This window comes from Manacus vitellinus, unplaced genomic scaffold, assembly GCF_001715985.3.
Source record: "Manacus vitellinus isolate BGI_N305 unplaced genomic scaffold, ASM171598v3 scaffold_27_pilon, whole genome shotgun sequence".
NCBI classification, from domain to species: domain Eukaryota; kingdom Metazoa; phylum Chordata; class Aves; order Passeriformes; family Pipridae; genus Manacus; species Manacus vitellinus.
In genome coordinates, this window is record NW_021940039.1 from 10,362,288 (window position 1) to 10,381,621 (window position 19,334).

General features: G+C 56.8%; 1 protein-coding gene across 1 annotated transcript in view; it reads left to right on the forward strand.

Moving 5' to 3' along the window:
* The window catches only part of RGS3 (regulator of G protein signaling 3), a 66,603-nt gene that overhangs the window by 34,118 nt on the left and 13,151 nt on the right, over positions 1-19,334 (forward strand). The window contains exon 11 of the mRNA XM_029960615.1: positions 6,611-6,733. Coding sequence (XP_029816475.1) covers positions 6,611-6,733 — 123 coding nt within the window. The remainder of the gene's footprint in view (positions 1-6,610; positions 6,734-19,334) is intronic.

Below are 19,334 nucleotides of genomic sequence, written 5' to 3' on the forward strand. Positions count from 1 at the left end.
TGGGAATCTGTGATTTAATGCCTTTTGGGATGTGGAGTTGTCCCAAAGGGAAATAGCAGGGAGAACCCAGGTTCCCATCTCCATCCAGTAGATCTGAATGCTGGAAAAGTGATTTGCTGATGGCACAGAGGATGTCAAGGCTCAGGGACAGGCTGGGATATGACAGGGATTACACGCCGGGGTGATTTTGAAGTTGGCTGTTATGGACAAGTCACCAGGACAGTTCACAAGGAGCTTTTTTGGGCACTGTCTTGGCAGATCTAGAGGGCACTTAGGCAGGTGGTTTGTTGAGAGGGAAAAAGGCAAAAGGGCTGGGCAGGGGGTGCCATCAAACCTACATGACTGAGTGAACAGCTGAGGCAAAGCTGTTTAGTAAGGAACTGTAGGAAGGGAGAAGGGAGAGGAGATGAACCTTTGCCTGGGAAATGGGCCGTGTGCTCTGGTGGAATTGTACCTCGATTCACTCTAATTCATGATGGGAAAAGAGATGGTGTTTGTCAGATTTGTGGCTGTAATTCATCTGATGGGCTTCTAGTGCAGCAGAGAAGGATCCCCTGGGCTGGGGGAGAGTGGGCACTGCAAACAGGGCTGGAAGGGTTGGGATCACTCATAGGACTTCGAGGAGAGACAATCCAGATGACCAGTTTTCTGACATGAATGGGAAGCACAGTGAGAGAACATGAAGTGTGTTCCTCTGCCTTCCTCTTCCTGTTCCCAGTCCTGTTCAGTGGGAAGAGGGACTCCCTCTCCTGAACCACTCTGCTGGTGATGGCCAGGAGATGTTACCAGATGAAAAATCCTTTCCTGCTCTCTGACATTTCCTTTGCTTCCTCCCTGGCTCATTTCTGGGATGCTGGAGAGGTTCCCCAAGCCTTGAGTCATCCAGCTCATGTGAGAGGTGGACACTCACCCTGAATCCCTCTGGCATCTCACACAGCAACAGCTTAACTCTTTCCTGAATGGAGGTTTCCATTTTCCTCCCTCCAAAGGAGGGCAGGTCCCAGCCCCTGGATTTTTCTGTGGGATGCTGACAAGCCCAAGCTGCAGGTGCAGAGTCTGCAACATTTGGAAAAGTCCTTCTGAAGGATGTTGTGACATGAACCCATGTCCAGATTACCCCAAATGCTGAGGCATTCCTGAACTGCCCTGCCCAGCATCCCCATGATATGCCCCAAATTTCATTTGCAGCTGAAATGTTCCCCTGGTTCAAGTCAGCTCTCTCCAGGAACACCCCTGGAGCTTGAGCTCACACAGCTCTGGAGTTGGTGGTCAGGCTGCTCCTCTGTGCAGGCAGACCCTGGGCTTCATCTCCTCTGCCTGTGTGGGTTTACCTGGGTTAGATGTTGTGGAATGACACCAGCCCCAGACTGCAATAACCCACAGCCTGGGGACAGGACAGCTCCTGGGCATTGCCAGCTCCCAGTTCAGTTCTCTTCTGGCAGAGCAGGGAGTGCTCCTGTACCAGATGGAGGAACAGATAAGCAGGAACACTCTTCCTCCCTGGTTTTGTGCATCTTTACACAGCTCAGCCTGAATCTGAGTTTTGAGATAACCAACAAATGTGTTCCTTTCCCCCCTCCAGCTTTAATTCTGGGGTCGCATTTCCCAGATGCTGGCAAGAAGAAGAGTTGATATGGTGCAGTTGCAGTACTGGAGAGATTTTAAAAAGGTCCAGGCACCATGAGGTGATTTCAGAGGGTCCTGGGACTGTCTGCACAGGCTGGAGCTCGCTGTCCATGGGGCTGTGCTGGGGAAGAGGGATGGAAAGCTCTGGGGCTGTGTTGGCAGAGGGTGGGTAAGCTTGGTGTTGATGCCACTGAGGCTGCTCAGCTTCCCTGAGAGGGAAGGGTGTTTGCAGAGCAGGAAGGTGCTACACCTGCTCTCTGTTTGCCAGAGTGGTGTTTTCAGCACTAACTCATTGCCTGGCTTGTCTCAGGGTTGGGGAATTCCTGGGAAGGCTGTTATCTGATGAGCCACTTCATGACAATCTGCTGGCCTGTGAAAACAGACCGAGCCCTGTGTCCTCACTGGCTGCTCCAAAGCGGGTGGAAAAGGCTCTTCAGGGTGGCTTTTCCTCCTGGAGGCTTAGCATAGAATCATAGGATCAGAGACTGGTTGGGGTTGGAGGGACCTTAAAGCTCCTCTCGTTCCACCCCCTGCCATGGGCAGGACACCTTCCACGTAGCCCGCGTTGCTCCAAAGCCCTGTCCAGCCTGGCCTTGGACACATTCCAGGGATGGGGCAGCCACAGCCTCTCCAGGCACCCTTCAGGCTGTGCCATCATGCAGTGCTCCCAAAAACAAGCCCCACAGGGAGGAGCCCTGCAGGGATTGCTGTGCCCTGCCCTGCTCCCTGCACATCATCTGCTGCAGCTCTCCTGCCATCCTGTCACCTTCTGGTCATCCCAGATTTCAGTGGGCCCCTGCTGTGGCTGCCAGTGTTTGTTCTTTGGGCACCACCAGTGTGCCCAGCAGTCCAAAAGCCACAGGAAGAGCCGTGGTCCCTCCCACCCTCCAGCACGGGAGCAAACAAAACTTTCTCATCAGACCTTGCTTGTGGGCATGAAGTAACCAGGCAGCAGTTGCCCTGTTTTGTGCACAGGATATTCCCAGGGCCAGTGGAAGGTTTGCTCTGTGATTTAAAGCCATTGTAGTCTGGAGCCCATTTCCGAGGTACTTCCCCTCTGGGATCTCTGCTGGGATTGGCCCCGGACCAGCACTGGGAATGTTTGAGGCCAGGGCCTGGCAGGGCTGGGCTGGGAGCCCTGTCCCCAGAACACCCTGCCCTAAACCTGAGGGGCAGAGGAGCCTGGGGGAAGGACCTGAAGTGCATCCCCTCATCTCTGAGGGGAACATCTACCCCAGGACAGAGGTTGCCCAGAGAAACTGTGGCTGCCCCATCCCTGGAAGTGTCCAAGGCCAGGCTGGATGGAGGTTCTAGTGGAAGGTGTCCCTGCCCGTGGCAGGGGATGGAATGAGCTTTAAGGTCCCTTCCAACCCCAACCAGTGTGTGGTTCCATGACCACGACCACCCCAGGAATGTGTCTGCTGGCAGAGCTGGGGAGACAGTGATGAGAGAACAGCCCTGGGCTCGGCTGGGCACCAGCTCAGGGCACCGGAGGTGTCAGGCTGAGTCTGTGTCATTGTTACTGGGACATTTTAGCTTTGCAGTGCCATGCAGACCCCCAGGTGTGTGCTGGGTCCTGCACAGAGGGGCATGTCTGCAGTGTGGGGTCTCAGTGTGCAGAGTTTGGGGACCCCTCCCTTGATGTGCTGCTCTCTGGGAGCTCCTCAGCTGATCTATGGACTGCAGAGCCAACAGGCCCTCCTTGGGGGGTTCTGCTGGGTAACCAGGAGCTCTGCTTGGCCAAACCCCTTGCCTGTCATCTCCTCCTGCTCCTGGGCACCGTGGGGCTGGGTCTGAGCCCAGGGGTGAGCTGTGCCCATGGAGCAAAAGGAACCTCCTCCTGCAGCTCACCCCTGGCTGTAACAGGGCCCGTTTGGGGCTGGTGTTGGCCAGTCTGGGCCCTTCCCTGCAGTGTGTGTGTTTTCCCCCTGCTCTCCCACAGCAGAGTGCTGGGGGTGCCCCAGAGCCGTGGGCTCACACAGCACCTGCAATAACATGTTTTTCCCAGCTCTGGGGGAAGGCAGGCGGGCACAGAGCCACTGGCAGCCACTTCAGTCACTCTGTATCTGGTGGCAAACGCCCCCTTCACGCCATCTGCATCCTCCTTTCCCAGCACCGTGAGATTAAACCCTGTTTTCTCTTTGTAAATATTGGCAGGGCCGGGGCAGCCTCCCTGAATGAAAACAATGGTGGGGAGGCCAGTTCCCAGCGTGTGCAGGGCCTGGCACAGCCCCTGCTCACCCACCTCCTGCCCCAGCTCCCTGGGGGTGGGCAGCTGGGTCCCCAGCGTGGACACAAGCTTATCCCACATCCCAGTCCTTCATCTGACTGGATCCCAAAGGACTTTGCAAGCAGGAGCCTGGGCTCTGGAGGCAGCTGGGGGTGCTCAGCCCCTGGGGGCTGCTGCCACTGTCCCCAACACAGCTGAACATTATTTGGGGGGAGCAGGTTGGTGGATGTGCTGCAGTACCACAACTGTAGGGATGGGACAAGGAGTACAGATTGAAAGGGGGCAAATTTAGGTTAGATATCAGGGGGACATTTTTTACTGTGAAGATGGTGAGGCCCTGGCACAGGTTGCTCAGGGAGTCTGTGGATGCCCCAACCCTGGCAGTGTTGGATAAGGCCTTGAGCAACCTGGTCTAGTGGGAGGTGTCCCTGGCAGGAAGGGTTGGAACGAGATGATCTTTAAGGTCCCTTTCAACTCCTTACCATTCTATGATTCTGTGGAAGAGGGAGAAACAGAGCTCCTCCCTTGGGAAAAGTGTGTTGGAGAGGTTCAATGTCACTGTGAGGGAATAAAGGGCTGGGATCTCACTACACAGAAATGATGGTAAAATATGTCCAGCTTGGAGAAATGTAATTTTGGCTGTTCATGTCCCCCTCAGCCTTGCACACCATACCGGGGTAGTTGCCTTTCTCTGACTTTTGGACCAGAGGGCAATCTCCTCTCCTGGCTGTGGTATTCCCAGGTGGCTGGGGCAGGGAGTCTGCAACTGGCTGAGTTGGAGGGAGGGAGGAAAAGGGGCACTTTGCTCTCAACAGCCAGCAAGAGCTGAGCATGGCTGGATGTAAATTCAATCAAAGAGATGGCCTGTAATTGAATCAGAGAGGGGCTGCAGGGCAGGGGTAGGTGAGCTGCCGTCTGTCACCAGCAAGGGGATATGAGATGTCCTTGGAATTGCTTTCAGCCTCGCTCCAGGGGAATCACAGGAGCTCTGCAGGGCTGGGAATGTGCAGTGGTTGCAGCATCAGTGTGGGCACTGTGCTCCTTGCAGCTCCACTGATGGATTTTAGGCTCTGCTCAGCTTTTGCTTCCTTTCAGTTCTGGCCCCAAGTGCTGTGAAATGCCAGCCTGGATTTCCATCCCAGCATATGGGTACCCATCCTCTCCTATGAAAGTGGGAACATCTGGGAACCTTCCTAGGGATGAGTGGGTAGCACAGTGGTGCAGCCTGGGGAACTGCTGGCATGGGAGTGGGAGAGACTGGGACATCTGGGATGGGAAGGAGCCCCGTGACACTCCAGGGTTGCTCAGAGCATCACTGCCACCCAGGATCTAGGGGGTGAGTGGGACCCCACTGCCCTGTGTCCCTGAATCCCAAACCTCTCTTCATTCTGAATGTGCTCAGGAATTTTCATGCATTTGCAGTGTTTAAGCCTGTTTCTGCTGTAGGAATTGATGTGGTGATGTCCAGACTTAAGAAAGCCCAAACCTTGTCTTTCATGGAAGTCTCCTTGGAGGGGCAAAGGACTGAACCAGAGATCCCTTTCCCTGGAGGTGGCGTGGGAGCTTGGTTTATTTACCACTTCAGAATGGATTTTGGATTAAACATGAATGAATTCACATCCAATGCAAACAGTGATTTAAATGGTGTGACTAAAGAGCATTTCCCCTTTTGGCTGTGCTGTGTCTCTGGAGTCACAAAGCTGCAGGTTCTCTCAGACCTTTCTGGGAAAAAAAAAAACAGGTTACTGGGGACCTGCCCTTCTGGAAGGAAATTCTAGGGGGAAAGAAAAGGCCTTTTTCATGCCCCTTAGTGAAAGACACTTTTTTCTTTCTTTGCAGTCTGTCCTAAAGTCCTGCTTTTGGTTTTGGTTTTTTTTTTTTTTTCTTTTCCCATCTGGCCATAGAAGGAGAAGATCCAGCCTTGGGCATTTCTGGACCCTTCCTAAAGCAAAACCTGCAAAATCCCAGCAGACAGCAGATGTTACTAATGCTTAATTTTTAGCATGAAAGAGAAGCAGTTTGAGGGCTGGGAGACAGCTGCTGAGAGAACTTGGTCAGAAAGTTCCTTAAATGAGTGAGATTTGGCCCAAAGAAAACCTGTCCAAGAGGAACAAGCCTGTATCAAAAAGGACACGTGCAGGGAAGGGGCTGTGGCACAAGAGAAGGTGGGCTCAGCTGGGATGATCTCCCATCATTTCTCATAATTCCTTCCTTGCTCACAGAGAGTGTGTGACCAGATCTTCATCCCCAAATCCACCCTGAAGTGTGCACTAAGTGAGGAGCAGGATGGGGAGGCTGCTCTGGAGCCTCCCTGAGCTCAGTCTTTCCTCCCTGCCCCACCCAGCCCGAAGGCTCTTGTTCTCATCAGTTCATGCTCCGGTGCCTCATTTGTGTTTGCATATGGCAAAGAGCAATTTCCACTCTCTAAATTAGCTTAATAGACACTCAGGTGGCACAGGGTGCAGAGCTGCTGGTGCTGTGCCCGTGCTGTACCACTGCACTCCTGCCCTGAAGCAGGGTCAGCTCCCCTGCACCACCCAGCCCTTCTCCCTCTCTCTGGAGGAGATGCCACTGGGAGCTGATTTCCCTCTCTTTTGCTCTCTCTGCCTGGAGCACAGGACACGGTGTGAGCTCTCCTGTTAGACCCACGCTCCTCTGATGTGCTGTGTGGGGAGCAAGGAGTTTGCAAACACAGCCAGGGCCTGCGACACACAGCTAATGACCTTCTCCCTGCCTGTGTTTCCTTTACGTCAGAAGTCGGAGTGCTTATTAAGTTTGGAGGCTTACTCCCAGGAGCAGAAGAAGAGGATCTGCTGGTGTCTGGCTGAGAACATCACCAAGCAGCAACATCCGGCATCAGCTCCTACGGAGAGCAAGGTAAGAGAGCCGGGCGGGAGCTGGGAAACCTGCTCGGAGCCCGGGGCTCGGCCTGCGCGGGGGCTCTGCTCTGGTGGGGCTCCAGCCAGGAGGGCACTGCTGGAGGCTGTTTGTTTGCCAGGTGAGGAGTGAGTTTGTGTTCAGGAGCTGCTGTGTCTGCAGCTTCCTGCCCTGCTCGGGGGAGCAGTTACTGCATTTGCATCCTCTGGCTGGGGCTGGGCCGGGCTGGGCTGACACCTCCCAGCATCTCTATTTGCACAGCTGAGCCCGTGCAGCCCAGCGTCCAGCCTTCCCCCAGAGCTCGGCTCTGGGGCAGGACTGGGAGCAGAGGGAGAGGCTCAAACTGTGATCTCTGGGCCCTGATTAAAGGCCGAGGTCATGGGAGTAGCAGTGTGGAGATTTGCCCGTTCTGTGCCCTCGGACGGGCTCAGGTGTTTGATCTGGATCCCACAGGTGGCCCCAAAGCACAGAGGTCATTTGGTAGGTGCTGTTTTTTGTACCTAGCAAGGCAGCCTCAGCACTTTTCCCACACTGAAGAGCTTCAGCCTGGCTCGAGAGCGCTGTCTCAGCAGCTCTGACAGATGGATGTGTGTTGGAGGGGTTTGAAGCACTGTCAGGCACGCCTGCCCTGCATGGCTGTCCTTAACACCCCTGTCTGCCTGGCTTTGGGGCTGAGGCTGCCACCATGGAGCTCTGGGACAGGGACAACCTCTGCTGGAGTCATCTCCACCCCTGGGGGTTGGGTTTGGATTGCTGGTGGGTGACCCGTTGCTCTGACAGAAGAGAAACACACTGTGCTGAGTGTTTGAAGAGCTCTGGGTGAGGCAGATGGGGGTAAAACCCCCGGATCCCTGCCTTGGCTGGTGTGTGGTGGAGGAGCAGCCCCTGCCCCACGTCATGGTGTGGGTGCAGCGTGGGCTGGGTGGCCCTAAGGAGGTGACTCGGGAGGTGACTCGCTCTCGGTGCCCGCGGGCGCAGCAGGAGCCGGGGGCAGGGTGACGTGGCTTTTGCTCTGCAGCCTCCAAACTGGGTCAGCACAAACATCTCCGCAGGAGACAGAGCCTCCGGATTCCTTTTCCTGCACGTTTCAGGAGGACTAAAATAGCAACAGCTCCCAGGGCCTGAGAACAGCGTTACCAGCCAAAGCTCCCGCACCGCCAACGGCCCCGGGCGGCTGATTCAGACTGACACGGCTCTGCTCCGCTCCTCCTTTCCTGTGCTGCATCCCGCTGGCACAGCACCGTGCCCGGGCAGGGGGGCCCTGTTGGCTTGGCATGGGGGGCACCATGTGATGGGGCTGCTCTTGGGGCCTTGGCCTGGCTCTGTGCTCGGCTGTGTGCGATCCAGGGGGATCATGTGCAGGGACATGTTCCGACCTGAGCATCTTAAAGACATCCTAAAAGGGGCATCCTGCTGGCTCTCCATCATCACAGGTGTTCTGGGACCGTTTGGGCTTTCAGGTGATGGTGCTGTTTGCCCTCCCCATCCCAGACTCTGTTCATGGCAGGGTGGGAGGCTGTGGCTCAGAGCAAAGCTCTGGAGTGTCTGCTCCCTGAATTGTAGGAGCCTGGCTGCTGGACAGGTGAAAAAATACTCTAGAAGACATCACAAGCCTTTTCAAGGCTTTTCTGTGCCTCAGTAGGCAAGCGGGTGTTCCTTGGGTGCTGTGGAGAGCCAGGGTGGGCCTTTCAATGCTGTGACAAAGGGATTTTATCTTAACTTGCCAAAGCTGATGGAAATCCCACTGGTGGGGTCCATGGCCAGGAGGGAGAAAAGGAGCATGAGAGCAACCACCAGGCACTTAACTGAGTTCATAGCACCAAATCCCATCCCAGCAAGGTGCAAAGTGCTCAGGAGGCAATTTTAAAGCAAATCTGATGTGAAATGCAGGAAGGAGCAGCGTGAGGAAGGAAGAGCGGCCCTGCATGGGGCTGCAGCTCCTGAGGAGACAATAAAGGTTGTCAGAGCAGGGTGAGCACACAGGGTAGGAGCCTGAGCTGCAGCTGAGGCTGTGCCCAGGCTGCACCCCAGCTGGTTTGTAAGGGCAGACCGCTCAGGGGGTGCCAGTCCAGCGGGAGGCAGGAACTGGGATAATCGGTTTCTTCTTGCAACTGATCCGTCCGTTTGCTTACAAGTCATTTGATACTGGGGCTATTTAGGGGAAAAACCCAGTGTCTGTGCTCTGTGAACAGACAAATTAAGCTGGAAACATCAGCCTTGACAGGAATCTGATTTGCAAAGCCTTCAAAACTGCTCCAGCTCAGCAAGGGGCAGCTCGTCTCACTGTGGCCGAGGGGATGTGGGCTGTGCTGTGCGATGTGAGCAAAGGGCTGGCACAGCCCCTGTGCCAGGCAGAGATGTGCCATGTGCCAGCTGTGCACTGGAGCCAGAGAAAGGGACACTGTCTGAGCAGACAGCAGCTCCTCAGGAGCCCCTGTAGCTGCCACACCAGTGTGTGAGTTGGGAACAACTCTCGCTTCAACCTGCTCAGAAATCAGATTAATTTTGGGCTTTGAGATGGTACCTCTTGTTTTTCAATTCCCCCCTCAGCCATGCCTGGGTAGGGCTGCACAGGAAGGTCCCTGTGGCTCAGGGACATGGCTCTGCAGAGCTGTCAGTGCCTCTGGCAGTGTCTCCTGGGAGGATGGTGTCAAGCCTGGAGGATGATCCCTGTTATGGGGTCTGTGTTGGCACTGCTGCTTTCAGAGCAGCTGGTTTTGGAGCAGAGCTGGCCAGTTTCTGGGAGGCACAAGCACATGGTGCATGTAACATCCACTTCTGGAGATGTAGGAGGAGAAAGCCATGAGGGATACAGCCATGTTCCCACTGGGCTTTTCCTGCCAGAGTCAGTGCAGAGGAGCTCTGGGGATAACTGTGGTTGTCAGTGAGGTCTGACTCTCTGTCCCTGGTGTCCAGAACATGTGGTGGAAGTGGGGTTCCAGTGGCTTCTCTGCTGCCACTGTAAGACTTGAGTGAATTTCCCTGAGCTGCAACCCCATCCTGTCAGTGACAGCAGGTCCCAGGAGTTGTTCTGTGGATCTTTTATCCATCAGCAGGGCCTTCCCCCCTCTCACCCTCAGGTCTGTGTCTGCCTCAGGAGGCTGCTCCCTGTCCTGTGCCTGTGCTGAGCAAGCACCTGGAAAATACATTCCCAGGGTGACACAGCTCGGCAAGAAATGTTCCCAAACGTGGATGTGTGGAGCCTGGAGCTGGGCTGGGGCTGTGAGGAACCACAGCCATGGCAATGTGATTATGGCAGAGCAGCTTTCTGCATTAACTGAGTTAGTGAGGCGGCCTCCGTGGGCCGGGTGATGACTGTCTGGTTCACCCTCCATCCCTGCACTGGGCCTGCTCCTAGCCCAGACTGCATTAACATGACTGAAGAGCGGGCAAACTGCAGGGCAGGGGCAAGGGCAAGGCACAGGGGCTGGAGCTGCTCCAGCTGCGAGGGAAAAGGTTTAGTGGCAGGACCCCCTGCATGTAACGGACCTGCTGCCACCAGCTGATTCTCACTGCTTGTTTCTTTGTGTCTTCCACACTCAGAACGGCTGATTACTCTTCCTTCTGACTCCGTGACCTGAGATTACCTCGGAGATGATGGCTGGCTGTGTCTGAGAGATGCAGATTATCCTTAAGCTAAATAATTACGGACACTCGGTGGTGTGGACTTTGGGAGTCCAGGACGGGTGCTCCCTTTGTTTCCCGAGGGAGGTGGTGGATGCTCAGCACTTTCCAAAGCCCGGCTGCCGTCCCTCTCCCGTGGCTGCTGACGGTGTGAGCAGGCGTGGACCGACCCCGTGCCCCGGCCCTTCCTGGCAGCGCTGGCTCCGGTGCTGGGAATGAGCCGCCGGTGGGATGCGCGGCCGGGGGGGACCGGCCGGCCCCTGGCTGCGCGTGCCTCTGTCTCCGAAGGGCAGGCGTTCCTCTCACTTATTATCAACGTGCTTGATCAAGCGAAGTAAAATGAGCTTCAGCAATTAAGCAAACTCGGTGTAATCGGGGGTGATGAAAGCAGGGGGCCCGGCGAAGGGGCGGGCAGGGGGCGCCGTGCCCCCGGCACCTGCACCTGGGGACTGTCCAGGGGCAGTGACCCCTCTCCTGTCCCGTGCCCTGCCTCCTCTGCCTCGCCCTGAGCACCCCCGTGTGCCCCATCCCGCTCTGCCCCCGTGTCCCTCTGCAGCCCCTGTTCCCTGGCACCTCCCTGCTCCAGTAACACCCATTTTCCACACACTCCAGACCTTCCTTTGGATGGTGGCCATGTACACACCTGAGCAGGCACAGCAGGGGCTACTGCCATGGGGGTGGCTGTGACAAACCCTTGGGGACAAGGTGCTTGTGATGAGGTTGGGGACAGGTGGGGTGAATGTCCCTCTCTCTGAGCAGGGTGCTCCACTCAGTTCAGTGTAGCCAGTGTGACTGACTGGCTGTTTGATGGGGAAGGAGGGGAGGATTTTGTACCTTCCTATTTTATTTTTGGCCCAAAGTCTTTCCATTTGGGGCTGGAAACCTGCTGCCCTGTCTGTGCCAGCTCTGCTCCAGGGGGTTCACCTGCTGCACATGGCCAAAGGTGCAGGAAACCTGGATCTTCACCAGAGCCTGCTTTCCTTCCATGGTGCCAACACCAGAGATTGAGCAGGGCTGGGCATGTCACAGCAGCACCTGGAGGGTCAACCAGCCCCCTGTCCTGTCCCAGCACCTCATTTGTGCTGTCAGGGTGCTCAAATAAGGGAGAAAACCTTCAGGTTGATTCTGCCCCCATAAGAGTTTAAGCATGAGATGGCAAGACTTATAGCCAGGTCACAAAAATAAACCAAAACACAGCCCAGCTCTTGCCCTGGGCTGGAAAAACTCAGTACCAAGGACAGTCAAAGGCTGCTCCAGTAATGCCATGAATTTGGGAGGCTGTGGGACCAGAAATGCTCTTCCTCTGTGAGTCAGACTCCAGCTCAACTCTGTCCACTGAAATATCTGGAGGAAACTGTCCCTGCCAGAGACCCCCTGCACAAAGAGAATCCTTGAATCCATGGTGACAACCTCGATGCACAGTTGGCACATGGATCTCACCCTCAGCACCTGGCAGGCCAAGGGAAGGACAATGTGCTGACTTTAATTAAGCGGGGACAGGAGTTGCAGAGGTAGCAGTGGGTGTGACACAGCTGCAAACACGACAGAAGTAGATGCAGTTTGAGGTACCCCAGATCAATCAATGAGCCACATTCTTGCTCGTTTGTAGCCCTCTTTCATGGGAACAACCCCCACATGCTACCAGGGCACAGAAGGCTGGGAGGGGTGGGGTGATGTTACAGCTCCCTGTGAGGCTTCAAAGCCCATCTGTCCTTCATGAATTTAAGGACCCTCCCTCTACAGTAGCCTGTTTATGCCCCACAGTGCAGGTGACCCCCAAAACTGAAGGGTCCCGGGGCTGATCTTCCACCTCATCATTCCCTTCTTGCATAGAATCCCAGACTGATTGGAGTCAGAATGGATCTTAAAGATCCTCCCTCCCTGGGCAGGGACACCTTCCACTTATCCCAAGTTGCTCCAAGCCCCATCCAACCTGGCCTTGGACACTTCCAGGGATGGGGCAGCCACAGCTTCTCTGGGCAACCTGGGCCAGGGCCTCCCCACCCTCACAGGGAACAATTCCTTCCTAGTATCTGATCTAAACCTGCTTTCCTTCAGCTTAAGGCCATTCCCCCTTGTCCTGTCACTCCAGGCCTTTGTCCAAAGTCCCTCTCCATCTCTCTTGGAGCTCCTCTATGTGCTGGAAGGAGCTCTGAGGTCTCCCCAGAGCCTTCTCTTCTCCAGGCTGAGCAGTTGCACATCAGTTGCTTCCAGCCCTGAGCACAAGGACGCAGCCCAAAGCCCCAGGGGGCTGGGATGTGCCTGGCCACTCCTGTGAGGCAGGGTGGGATGCTGGGCTGGGATGCTGGGCTGGGATGCTGGGCTGGGGTACTGCTCTGTTGATCGCCTCCCCATCACCAAATCCTGGCTCCTGTGCTCTCACTGTCCAGCCCTGCCAGCTCTGGGTGCTGACCCTGGTGGCCTGGAGGTGCTGGGGGCTCCCAGCCCAGGGGAGCCACTCCCTCGGCCCCAGAGCCGCTGGCTCCCGGTCCCTGCGGCAGCCGAGCGTGTGCCGGGAGTGATGGGGTGGGGAGCAGATGGGCCACCCGAGAGCCACAGCTCCCGCTTCATTTGTTTGTTTGCTTAGCTGGGCTCCGGAGCCATCAGGAGGGCAGACCCCTCCTCCCCTCCGGCAAACAGCGGCTCCTGTTTCTCCGGGAGATGTTCTCCCAGCTGCAGCCAGCGGCACCAGTGATCCCGCACCCTCCCTGAGCAGGAGGGCTCGGGGGGTCAGCGGGGACACGAGCAGCCGCCAACACTCCCATCGTGGTCAGAGGCATTTTGAAACCCTGGAAGGTCTGTTCCTGTGAATCCCCAGAAGGGCTGGGGAGGGGGGCAGCGCCGGCAGGAGCGGCGCCGACAGCCGGGGGGGCTGAGCTGTGTGAGATCATTTGCACGGGGTGGTCAAAGGCACAGACTAAGTGCTTTGAGCCAGCGCTGCTGTGATTTAATGAAGGTACTGGAAGTGCTTTGGCGCAGTGCTGCTGGCTGAGCACTCCTCTCTTGTGCCCACCAACTCCTCTTTGGAGGAGCTGCCCCTGCTCTTCCCTTCCAGCCTGGTGGGGGGCTGTGAGCGTGTGGTTGGGCAGACTGGGGTGTAAAGTGCAAGTTACTCCTTGCAAAAGTTACTCAAGCCCTGATATCTTTGCAAAGTCAAAGGATCTATTCGAAATGCCAGGGGGTTTTGGGTGGTGATGCCCAGAGTGGTGTGGAACTGGAAGGCACAGGTTCCTCCTGCCCCCAGGGCATCCTCTGGCCTTCTGTGAGTCGTGGTGTCCTGTCCTGCAATGAGCACCTTCCTGATGGAGCAGCAGGGCAAGGCTTGCCAGCACCATTGCAGGAGGGCTCTGTGTGGCTTCGGAGCCACCAGTATTGGTTTTGGTGCCATTTGGGATTCCTCTGTCCTATGTGTGGCTCTGGCCCTCTTGGAGCCAGTTGCAGCAGAGCTGCTCTGCCAGGTCCCCTCCTCTCAGTGGATGTTTCCTTCCAGCGATCTCTGCTGGCAGCAGGAACAGCTTCCAGCGCCAACCTCGTGGTCCTGTGTAAGTGGTGTTGGGATGAGTCCTTCCCAGTGGCTCTGCAGTGGTTGAATGCATCATCTCATGCTCCAGCTGTCACCTCCCTCACCCTGCCCAGGGGACAATGCTCTGCCCCTGCTGACTGCGCTGTGGGAAGATTCCCTGGCTGAGCAGCACCGAGTCACCACGGCAGGGAAAGGATGCTGAGGGTGTGGGCTGAATGCCAATGGCAGGATCTGCTGCCTCCTGCCCCTTCCCCACCCCTCTGCTTTTTTGCTGCCAGGGATATTTATGGCCCAGACATCATCTCACCATCTCCGGTCCCACCGCGCTCGCCCTGCGGCGCAGGGTGCCCGGGTCGATGAGGCTGCAGGCAGGAGCTGGTGCCCAGCCTGGGAGCTGTGTCACCATGATGGACACAGTGTGGTGACTCTGGGCAGGTTTGAGTGGTGGCTGCTTCACTCCTGACTGAGAGGGACCAGGGAACCCCAGGCTGGGGGTGCTCTGAGTCTCAGGGACAGCTGGGCACCCACAGTGTGGTGACATCCTGTGTCCCACAGACCTGCAGCCAGCCAGGTGGCCTCAGGGAACAGTCAGGCACAAACCTCAGCAGGCCCAGCTCCCTTCTCCAGTGCAGGCAGGATAGGTGCTGAGCACAACCCTGGGGTGGCCATGTCATGTCTCTGCTGTCTATGGTGACATTGCATAGCTGAGCTCAGCTCTGTATCCAGTGACAGCAGCCTCTACCTTTCCTGTGCCACTGTAGCTATGAGGAAAAGGAGGCACATTTCCTCTGCTCCATCCCAGGAGCATTCAGGAGGCTGCAGCTGGCTGGGAGCAGGGAGATACGTGTGTGCCCCAAGTCTGTGCTGGAGGAGGGCTGAAGCACAGCTTGTCACTGTGGCAGTGAGGACCCATCAGTGAACGGTGGCCGTGGGGCAGATAACCACCAGCTCCTCTGTGAGAGTGGCTGTGCACACCCCTCACTGTGCACACCCCTCACTGTGCAGACACCTCACTGCACACCCCTCATTGCACACCCCTCCCTGTGCACACCCCTCCCTGTGCACACCCCTCACTGCACACCCCTCACTGTGCACACCCCTCACTGTGCACACCCCTCACTGTGCACACCCCTTCCCCTGTGCACACCCTCACTGCACCACTCCTCACCTGTGCACACCCTCACTGCATCACCCCCACTGTGCACACCCTCACGTGCAACCAACCCCTCAACTGGTGCACACCCCTTCACGCACACCTCCTCACTGTGCACACCCCTCACTGTGCACACCCCTCACTGCACACCCCTCACTGTGCACACCCCTCACTGCACACCCCTCGCTGCACTCTCTCCCTGTAGCCATCAGGACAACTTGCTTGTCTTGGTCAATAAAGTGTGATCCCAGGAGGAGAAATGCCCAGGGAAGGCAGTTGGGTCCCCAGCCCGGTGTGTGTGGGTGTCATGAGAGGGCACTGGCTCTGGTGGGAGAAGAGGAGGGGCAGATGATCGGGGCGGGGGGGCCTGTCCCCCTGATGGAAGACCAACACCACCGCCATTTTTTCCTTCCCTTCACGATGCCCATCAGGGCCGAGCTGCTCACAGGGGTTGTGGTGCAGGGGGCAGAGCGCCCCACTGCAGAGCATCTCCTGCTTCAGAGCCGTCCCTTTGCCACAGAAATCGGTTTGGGAAAAAAACCACCTGCGAACTTGCAGCAGAGTTTCATTGAGCAGAAGCACCGGGACCGATCTGCGCTCGGTGTCGCTCGGGGGCACAGGGCAGGAGCAGGGGAGCTGTGACAGCTCTCGGGGTGATGTATGGCTCTTCCCCGAGGCAGAGCCTGGTCCCGTCCACGCCCATCACAGTAATTATTATCCAGGGAGTGCTGGCAGAAGCCGTAAATAGCACGAGGGGCACGAGGACCGTGTCTGGGAGAGGCTGGGGCGGCTTCAGCCGCTGCTTGACACGGACATTAAAATACGCGGGGGCATGTAGCCAGCCGCTGCGTCCAGCATCCACCGAGCCGGCGCTGCGGGCACATGGCGGGGCCGGGGCTGCCGGGGGAGCTGCTGCTCGCTTGGCCCGCGCTGCTGGGATGCAACTGAGAGCCTGCATTTGGTAGGTTTTGCTTTCAGAGGCTGCAGCCCGAGGGCTGGACCCTTTGCTGGGCAGGATCTGCGCACAGGTTGAGGAAGCGGCGTCGGGAGCGCTGATGTCCTTGTAGATCCGAGGCGTCTGCTCTGCTCCCTGCGCTGTTCCCCCTGAGCTGGGCTGGTCCCTGCTCTCTCCTGGGGAACCTGTGGCTCCTGCCCAGGTCGTTTGCTGCCGGGCTGGGCTTGAAGGGTGGGGAATGAGCATCTAGTGGGAGCGAAGGTGCCTTTGTAGCAACGGGGACTTTTTGAGGTTCCTGTTCAAATTTGGGCTGTGCCGTTGGCATCGTCTGGCTCTTGCTGTGGGATCAGCATTGCAATGTGCTGGCAATGTGGGCTTTCTGCTCCGGGACTTTGACAGCCCTTTGAATACCCTCTGTGCCCTGGCACTGGGGACTGACCAGCAAATCCAGCCCTTACCCCTGAAATCGGAGCCATGTGCTCGGAGCCTCGGCGGGGATGGAGGGCACCGGGCAGGGGATGGGTTGAGGTTTGGAGCTGGGACTGCTGGGCCAGCTGTGGTTCGGGGCCGGCAGCCGGTGCTGGGGTGGTCTCAGGGCTCTGGTAACTCGGCGTGGGGAGGGCTGGCCCCGGGCTGTTGGCTGAGCCCCTCCGCGGGGCTTACACCGAACTGCGGGGTGCGAGGTTCACCTGCGGACGGGGCTCCCTCCCCCGCGTCCTGCCGGGCTGCTGCCCTCGCCTAAGCGTCTACTCCTGCTTCCCACCGCGTTTGGGGGAGGGAGCGGCTCCGGGAGGGGCTCAGAGCAGCGCCGGGGGTGGGCGATGCCCCGGGCAGAGCCCCGTGCACGGCGACCCGCTGGGGATGGAGGGCTGGGAGTGGGGTCGGTGCAGGCTGCTGGCACGGGGTCGTTCCTCCCTCGGGGAGGCCTTTGCATGCCAGGGCTCTGAGGCAGCTCAAGCCCAGGGTTTTTGGGGTGGTCTCCCATCGGAGCCGCACATCCCTCCCTGCTGCCCTGCCCCAGGCGCTGTCAGGTCCTGCTGTTTGGGTTTCTACACCCGCACCGCTTTTGCTGTTACACTAATTGCTCTGTATCAATTATTCATGGTGCAGTAATGAAGCAGGGGCTGTGCAGTGAGCCCTGGGCTCTCTCTGGCCCCGCAGAGCCACCGTGGCTCAGGACGGTGAGGAGCAGAGCTGCTCTGGGGATGCTCCTAGTGACCACTTCCAAAATGACTCCCCTGAAGATTTTCTCAAGTTTTGGTAGTTCTGCTTTGCATTTCTGGCTTTATTTTCTTCCCCTCAGCCCCGTGCTGTGTGTTAGATGCTGTTCCCTGTAGCCATGACCTTCCTTGGTTCTCAGTGGTCACGTTTTGGATCCCGAGGTGCTCACCATCAACGGCTGGGGAGCGTTTCACTGTTCTGATCTGATGGATCTGGGCACAGTTTGTCCCATGCTAAGACCTGGAATTGTAATATTGTAACTGTAATATTTTCCTTCCTACTTCAGAAAGGTTGATGTTTCCCTGGGGGATGTAGGTGCTGTTTCCCTGCAATTCATCTGCTGTGGGGAGGGAGGGATGTTCCTTCCAGCACAGGGAGCCCACTGCCAGCAGCAAAGCTTCTGCATATCTCCCAAAATACCCCTGGATTGGGAGTTGGTCTCATTCTCATGGAGTTAAACACTTCTGGGGGCAGGGGAGGCACCTTTGAGCAAAGGTAGATTGAAGAGGGTTGAAGAGAAGCTGGAGAGGTTCTTCCATGGGACACACAGAGGATGAGGCTGCTGCCATGGTCTGGGGACAGCCCACGAGATCAGCTCTTCCAGGATATCCTGGGAGGTTCATTCACTCCTCCCAGGGTGAGAGTGCAGTTGGAGCCCTGTGTCCTTTGCTCTCCTGCTCACATCCATGTCCATTACCTGCAGGGACTTCCCTGCTTCTCCCGATCCCTGGTTTTGGCTGAGGAGGTACCTGGGTTCAGGGCAGCTCTTTGAGATGTGTTTCACCTCCTCATCCTCAGCATTAGCACAAGAGAAAGAGAAAACCCGAACATTCCCATCAGGAGCCAGGAAAGGCTGAATTCAATATCCCTCTGTCCAGACATTACTTGAGCTACTGTGGCTCCATGACTGTGAAGAGCAGAGACTTTGAAATTAGAAGCTGAGAGCCTCAAAAAAAATCCCTGACCTCCCCCAAGCTGGGGATTTAAAGGAATGCCACATGTCATGGTCCTTCTGGCAGTGTGAGTGCTGGCAGCACCAGGGGAGGGCAGGACAGGCTCCAGCTCACAACTGGGCTGTCTCCATGGCTGGTGTTTTCCCAGCTGGAAATCCCAGCTGTGGGCCACCAGAAAGGCCACAGTATTTAAAAAAAATGTTGGAGAAGTTGAGGCTGTGCTGATAAACTCACATCTGGTGGTTGAAATTTGCTCTGCTGGGGAACTAGAACATCCTAGTTGTGAGCAGCTCAAAAAACCCTGCTTGAATTACAGACCAAGGAGCAGAGGGTTTGCAGTACTTCTCACCTGTTTTGGTTTCAAGAAAACTTGAAAAAAACATGAAAAAACTTGAATTTTTGTGTCAGTGAGTGACCCTCGAAGGCAAAGGGAGCCTAGGAAGTGGGTTATAGGTGCAGGATTTCAGGATGCTGGAGCAGGCAGGGTGGTGTTGGCTTTTTCTGGAGTGGGTCAAGGCTTGTTCAATGGGGAGGTCAGTGTCAGGGACTCTACTGCTGTTGTTCTGGTCTCAGACCTATCATCCTCCTTCCCTAAAATCCCCCCAGATAGCCATCCTGGGGGCTGCAGGCAGCTTTTTCTTCTCCTTTCTCTTCCCCTTCTTGTGACATTCTGCCTTGGCCACTTAGAAACTGAAACAGTGAAGTGTGAGGTCCTCCAGGCAGGATGTAAAGCCCCTGGGCCTGCCCAGCTCCAGAGAGGGAAACCCAGATGCTGGGAATGGGAAGAGCAACGTGTTGGGTGCAGGGAGAGCCAGATGCTGAGAGCAGGGAAACCTGCACCCTGAGGTCAGGGACACCCAGGGCTTGAGAATAGCGAGCCCAAGACACGGCAAATGGAGAAATCCAGATGTTGGCTGCTGGCTCCTGAGCTACTGCTGCTGCAGGGAGAGCATGGGATGTTTTGGGTGGTGAGGTGGAAGGACAGCACCTCCCTGCTCAGACAGCACCAGCACGGCCTCCTCCTGCTGCCTCCTCCTGCAGCCCCTTGGCCACAATGATGGTGAGAAGGTGCCAACCCCTTTGGGTACTGGAAAAGCTGCTAAAAGGCTCTGGGGAGACCTTGGAGCCCCTTCCAGTGCCTAAAGGGGCTCCAGGAGAGCTGGAGAGTGACT